The sequence below is a fragment of the Petaurus breviceps genome, unplaced genomic scaffold (assembly GCF_028583685.1).
Source record: "Petaurus breviceps papuanus isolate PSGF00001 unplaced genomic scaffold, PetGlider_PUasm1.0 76, whole genome shotgun sequence".
NCBI classification, from domain to species: domain Eukaryota; kingdom Metazoa; phylum Chordata; class Mammalia; order Diprotodontia; family Petauridae; genus Petaurus; species Petaurus breviceps.
In genome coordinates this window covers 57,760,951-57,768,087 of record NW_027186473.1, presented here as the reverse complement: position 1 = coordinate 57,768,087, position 7,137 = coordinate 57,760,951, and the positions used below count along the sequence as shown (strand labels likewise).

At 39.5% G+C, this 7,137-nt stretch overlaps 1 protein-coding gene across 1 annotated transcript; it reads left to right on the top strand.

Moving 5' to 3' along the window:
* Nucleotides 1–5,500: 5,500 nt before the first annotated feature.
* Nucleotides 5,501–6,168, top strand: LOC138174840 (LYR motif-containing protein 1-like). Its single transcript, XM_069105068.1, has one exon. It carries the CDS (start codon nucleotides 5,501–5,503, stop codon nucleotides 5,867–5,869), a length of 369 nt encoding a protein of 122 aa, XP_068961169.1. The 3' UTR covers nucleotides 5,870–6,168.
* Nucleotides 6,169–7,137: the final 969 nt, after the last annotated feature.

Here is a 7,137-nt window from a genome sequence, read left to right as displayed (position 1 = left end):
CGCTTATCTGACCTGATAATAGGGGACCCAGCTCTTCAGACAGATACTCGGCAGGGCAGGGATCCTAAGGGATGGACTGCACCCCAGCAACGAGAAGAAGAGGGCACACTGACGCTGACTTCCTGAAGTGCCCGGCCAACCGTGGGAGGGAGAGGGAAAGAGAAGAGGAGAAGGAGAGGGAAAGGGGGAGAGAGGGAGGGAAAGAGAGGGAGAAGGCGACAGAAAGCGAGAAAGAACAAGCGGATCAACCGCGCCCAGCTCGCTCTTGGGAAAGACTTCCAGTTCTTTTCTACCAGAAAAAAGAACTGCTATAAATATTTTTGTTCATATGGGTCTTTTTCCTATTAAAAAAAATCTTATTAAGATATAGGGCTAGAAATATTGCTTCCCAGCATATGTAGATCAACTCATAGATCCACCAATGTGCATAAATGTACCTGCTGTCCCACCCCCACCCCCATACACACACACTTAGCACCTCCAACATTGCCTTCATCTTTTTTTGGTCATCTTTGCCACATTGATGATGAGTGTGAGGTGAAACTTCAAAGCTGTTTTAATTTTCATTCTTAATATTCATGATTTGGAATGTTTTTATACGGTAGTTGATTATTTGGATAGCTTCCCTTGAAAACATTTATCAATTGGGGAATAGTTTCTTTTCTTATAAACTTGAATGAATTACTTATATATCTTTAAAATGAGACTTTTATCAGGGAAATTTGCTGCAAAGATTTCCTCTGATTAACCTCTCCCCCCTCCTGCTAATTTTAGCTGTCCCAGTTGACTTTTTTTGTCTATTTTTTTTTTACTTTAACAAAAATTTTCCATTTTTTTCCTTCTGTGATCCTCTCGTCACTTTTTAGTCAGGAACTCTTTCCCATCCATAGATCTGAAATGAAATTTCTTCCTTGATTGTCTGATTTGTTTATGTACATCACATACTTTCTAGTATTTCATTTGTGCAGAGTTGTTACGTGTTGTCTTCCATTAGGCTGGGAGCTCCTTGAGAGCAGGGACTGGGTTGTTGCTGTTGGGGGGGGGGGGCGGGGGAGTGTTTGTTTTGCTTTTTCTTTCTTTTTGTCCCCAGTATTTACCTACCAATGTCTGGCACACAGTAGACACTTGATAAACACTTGTTGACTTAGTTTGACTTGATTTATAACTAATGCAGATTATTCTGACAGCCTACAGTATAAAGAATAAGGTGGTGCGGGAGAACAGGGAGAAAATGAAGGTGAGACAACCTCCAACAGTTGGAATGAAAGCCTGTATTGCAATGATGGCAATGAGAACAGAGAAGGGGAGGCAAAATTTGCAGTGATGGAATCAACAGGAAATAGTGATGTAGCTGTCTCCAATGAGGGGTGAACGGGAACAATTAAAGATAACATCAAGATTTCTAATATGGGAAAAAAGTGATGGGAAAAGTGACGTTAGAAGTGGGAAGTCAGAAGGAGGAAGAAACATGAGTTCATGTCTTTATTTCTTAATGAGGAACTAACAGTAATACTTAAGACACTGCTCAGAAATTAACCTTCAGCTTTCAAATTATGTTATAGTAAAATATTCGTCCCTTTTTTCTATTTAAAGCAATTCTTTTTTTGGAGGGATTAAGTGACTTTCCCAGGGTCACACAGCTAGTAAGTGTCTGAGGCTGGATTTGTACTCAAATCCTCCAGATTCTCAGTGTTCTATCCAGTGTGCCACCTAGCTGCCCCTGAAGATATTTCAAATGGATCTCTTCTTTCAAAGTTGTGTTCCATATTTCTATCTGTTCTTTTTATTTAAAATAAACACTGTAAATGGTCAAAGGATATGAACAGGCAGTTTTCAGAGAAAGAAATTAAAGATATCTATAAGCACAGGAAGAAATGCTCTAATTCACTATTGATTAGAGAAATGCAAATCAAAACAACTCTGAGGTACCACATATCACCAGTCAGATTGGCTAAGATAACAAAACAGGAAAATGACAAATGCTGGAGAGGATGTGGGCAAATTGAAACACTAATGCATTGCTGGTGGAGTTGTGAACTGATCCAGCCTTTCTGGAGAGCAATCTGGATTTATGCCCAAAGGGCTATAAATACTTTCATAGCCTTTGATCCAGCAATACCACTCCTAGGGTTATATCCCAAAGAGATAATAGAAATGGGAGAAAGACCCATATGTACAAAAATGTTTATAGCAGCTCTTTTTGTGGTGTCAAAGAATTGGAAATTAAGGGGGTGCCCATCAATTGGGGAATGCCTGAACAAGTTGTGGTATATGCATGTTATGGAATACTATTGTGCTATAAGAAACAAGGAGCAGACGGTCTTCATATTTACCTGGAGAGGCTTATACAAACTGATGCTGAGTGAGAAGAGCAGAACCAGGAGAAATTTGTACACAATTACAGACACAACATATGTGTGATGACCAACTTTGATAGACTGGACTCTTAGCAATGCAGTGATATAAGTCAATCCCAAAAGACTCATCATGGAGAGAAATACGTGCATCCAGAGACAAAACTAGAAAGAACTGAGTTTATATCCAGGTGGAAGCAAAATACCTGATCTTTTTCATTTTCTTATTTGGTTTTATGTCCTCTTTACCATTTTTCATTCCAGCTGATACAATCCTTCTTTATAACCTGACTAATGTATAATGTGAAAGTATTTATAGATCCTATACTTGACTATATGCTGCCATGGGGGAGAGGGGAGGGAGAGGGACAAAATGTGAAACTCAAGAAATTGTGGAATTGAATCCTGTAAACTAAAAGGAAACAAACAAATTAATTTGGAAATAAAATAAAATAAAATAAACACTGTATATAAACCTGACCATTTCATACCTATATGTAAAAATGATCAATGGCTCCCCATTACCTGTAGAATGAAATATAAAACTTACAATGTGGCATTTAAAGTCTTCTACAACCTAGTTCCTACCTTTCTAGTTCAATTTGGTATTAATACATGTTCCACATATGCTCTGTTCCAGTCAGCTTGACTGAAAGCCTTCCAGCTATTCCCCATGCATGACATTTCATCTCCACTTCCATGTCTTTGCACAATTGGTCCCCCATGTATAGAATGCACTCTTTTATGGAGCCCGTCTTCTAGAGACTTAGACTCCTTACTGGTTTCCTTCAAAGCACAGTTCAGGTGTCAACATTTACAAGAAATCTTTTCTGATGCCCTTCAGTTATTTGCATCTTCTCCCTCATGAAAGTAATTTGTATTATTTTGTGTATCTTTTTCAGCTACTCAGTTGTGCATAAGTATCATGCAGGTCTTGGCACATACTGTGTTAACTTCTCTTTTTTTCTCTCTGGGATGGCTTTCCCATCCAATCCACCTCTGTATTAACATTCAAGCTGCATGTTCCTATGGGTTCCTATGGGTTCCTATGCTGTTCTGCAACAACTCATTCTCAGGGTTCTCGGGGTGACCCTGCTGAGTGTGGAGTATACACTTCTACTACTCACAACTCTAGCTGGAGGGTACCAACTGCTGTGTCTCCTATTTAACAAATCAGCCAAATGGACAAATTTTTTGGGAAGGCAGGACAATTGGGGTTAAGTGACTTGCCCAAGGTCACACAGATAATAAGTGTTAAGTGTCTGAAGCTGGATTTGAACTCAGATCCTCCTGATTCCAGGGCTGGTGCTCTATTCACTGCTCCACCTACCAGCCCCAACTCTATTAATTCTTGATAGAAACATAACAAACAGAAGGCAAAACAAAAATAATGAAAATAAAACATTTCTCCTATAAACTTGTGACATATTTTCCCACTAGTGCAGGCAGTGTCCATAGGGGAAAACGGGCACCATGACAGAACCATGTCAAGGAGTCATGTGAGTAACATATCTCCAGGTTAATTCATAACTCTATACTATAGATCTTTGAACCTTTTGTCTTCTCCATCCTGAACTACAAGTTGCGGGAAGGCAGGGCTGCTCTTTTTTTAGGCTTCTCTATTTTGGTGATGTACAGAGCCACTTTTCTGAGGGCTACTCTCATACCACTCTTCTTCTGGCTACTAAGGCAGCATTGTGTTCTAGCAGTAAAACAGAAACCCTAAGGGGGCTCACTTTGAGAAGAGTTCTGTGATTTGATCAAATGAGACTCTGGGAAGCCGTTGTTGAGAGCCTCCTGGCTTTGAAAAACCCAGATGTTGATTTGGTATAGATGTAATGGTTGGACAGTTTGGAAACCTGTCTACTTGATCTGTTTCTCTGTCTTGATAATTCTGTCTGTATACTCTGAAGTTTGGGGTGCTGACCTTTTTCCCCTGAACTAGGTAAACGATATATATTTGACTGATTAAAGTAAGCTTGTTAACCAATTTTGAGTTGTTTTCCTTTAGCAAAGCAGATCTAAGAACCTGTGTTGGCTGTTGGCAGCCACCCTGGAGACGCTGGGATGCTTGCTGCTACAGATGGAAATTTAGACAACATGCCAGGTGCCTGACATCTTTAAAATTCTGTGCCAGTAAGATCTCCACTGAAAATGCTTCTAGAATTTACACAGTCGTCCTTGGAGAAGGTGCTTGTCAAGTTATGGATAAGATGTCCCTGACTCCTTGGGTCCTTCCCCAGGACCCCAAGGAGACCATCAACTATGCCTATGACTGTTAATGACAGCAACAACCTCCAGCCCTTGGGCAGGAATTGCATGAATCCTGGACTTCTTCCTTACATTTGTTCACCAACCATGCCCTTTGGCCCCAGTCAGGATGTTATAGACCCTGCAGGGTACTGGCCCACTTTCTCCTCTGTTAACTCAAACATGAACAATGGCAACAGGCTATAGTCAGTATCCACAGTGCACATGGATCCTTTCATGGGAACTCAGAAAGAAATGGATCTTGAAGAGCAACTACTGGCCTATGTCTCTACATTACAATGTCTTGACTCAGAATGGGTTGAAGAAAACTGAGAGGAAAAATGTATCCCAATGATAGGGGAAAGAATGACTCCCTCCTGGAGCCCTTCTGAATAAATTTTTTCTCATTTTCAATCTCTGTTTTTCTGTTAATGTGAAAGGGGAGTAGGAGATGATGTAAGTAGATTCTCTTCTACTCCTTAGTTCAAGTTTTTTTTAATTAACTTATTTTTAGCTTTCAACATTCATTTCCATAAGATTTTTAGCTATAGGTCTGCTCCTCAGGACTCCTTACACTCTGTCCTCTTCTTTTTAGAAGTGTGTGTGTGGGGGGGGGGGCGGCAGGTGTGATGGATACAGTAAGTTCAAGAACTATTACTGGCCACATTGGAAATGTTATTTCCATGATGAAAAGGAGATTCTCAAGGGAAGAAACAAGCTATCCACTCATGCACTCCTAACTCCAATGTTGTCTACTCTGCCATAGTTCCAGCACTTAGTATGGTGCCTGGCACACAAATTCTTTGTGGATACAGAAACAGATGCTGAGAACATAAACCCAAAGAAATTTTGCCCAACCCATCCATCACTTCCTCTTCTGCCCCTTAAAATTAAAGATGACAACAGCAACACAACAGGAAGTTCTCAGTCTATACCACAGGATTTTCAGGATCACAAGGAGATGGCATGCAGCCTCAGGGCAGATGGAGGATACTCTCAGAGAAAAGCAATACATTATAAATGAAGCCAGAACGTTGTTCCAGAAAAACAAAAATCTTACGGATTTAGAACTAATTAAACAATGTATAGATGAATGTACAGCAAGAATTGAAATAGGATTGCGTTATCAGATCCCATATCCAAGGCCAATTCACCTGCCTCCAACAGTCCTCACTCCCGTACAGAGTTGTGGACTTCAAACCCAGGAGAAGCTAAGGAAATTTTCTAAACCATTATATCTCAAGTTTCACAACGAAGTTTCTTAATCCATGAAATAGGTTCTCTGTATGAACTATGGGCCAGGCAGAGACTGAGCACAAACTAGATGATGAATCTTTTCTCCTTGACATAAGTCCAGTCAGAGAAAAGAAGGACAAATAATATGGAGTCTTTGCTGGAATTTCTCTTAAACACTCAAAGATTTGGGTCCTTAATCTCAATAACACTAATTTAACATCCTTGAATTTGTCAGTATCAGTGTGTTGCTACTAGACAGGAATATGCTAACTCACAAAGATTATTCCTAATCATGATCTTAGTAAAATCTTAGATGAAAATCTGAACATAGCAAGAATTGAGTCTAAATTTAAATTTTAAAAATTAAAATTTTTACCCAGCAAAACTGAGTATCATGTTTCAGGGGAAAATATGGTCATTCAGTGGAATAGAGGACTTTCAAGCATTCTTAATGAAAAAACCAGAGTTGAATAGAAAATTTGACATTCAGATATGAGAAGCAAGAGAAGCTTGAGAAGGTAAACAGGGAAAATAAATCATAAGCCACTTATCAAAGTTGAACTATTAACATTCCTACATGGAAAAATGATAATTGTAACTGATGAAACTTTTCTCAGTATGAAAATAGTTGAAGGGAATAGAAATATATATGTCTATATCAGAAGGTATACGGGCATATGAATACACATGTGAATGTGTGTATAGATGTTTACAGGTATACATAGAGAGAGGGCACAGGACCAATTTAATAGGAAGGGATGATACTTAAAAGGTGAAATTAAGAGGTGAGAGAGGAATATAATGAGAGGAGATGGAGAGAGACAGAATGGGGTAAACTATCTCATATAGAAGAGGCAAGGGAAAATGGTTACAATGGAGGGGAAGAATAGGAAGGCAAAAGGGAATGGGTCAACCTTATTCCCATTGAATTTGGCTTGAGGAGGGAATGAAATACACACTAAATAGGGTATCTCACCCTTCAGGAGAGTAGGAGGGAAAGGGGATGAGAGGGGGGATGATGGAAGGGAGGGCAGGCTGGGGGAGGGAAGTTGGAAACACTCTCTTTTGAAAAGGGACAGGATCAAAGTAGAGAATAGAACAAATGGGTGGTGGGATAGGAGGGAGGGAAATATAGTCAGTCTTTTACAATATATTTTCTATGGTAATGTTTTGCATAGCTACACATGTACAACCAATACTGAAAGCTTATCTTCCCAGTAAAGGTGGGTGACGAGGGAGGAAGGGAATGAATCTGGAATTCAAAGTTTTAAAATCAAATGTTTAAAATTATATATAT

What these genes read in the sequence shown, in the direction of transcription:
- LOC138174840 (XM_069105068.1), top strand. Translation starts at nt 5,501, where the DNA reads ATGACAACAGCAACACAACAGGAAGTTCTCAGTCTATACCACAGGATT.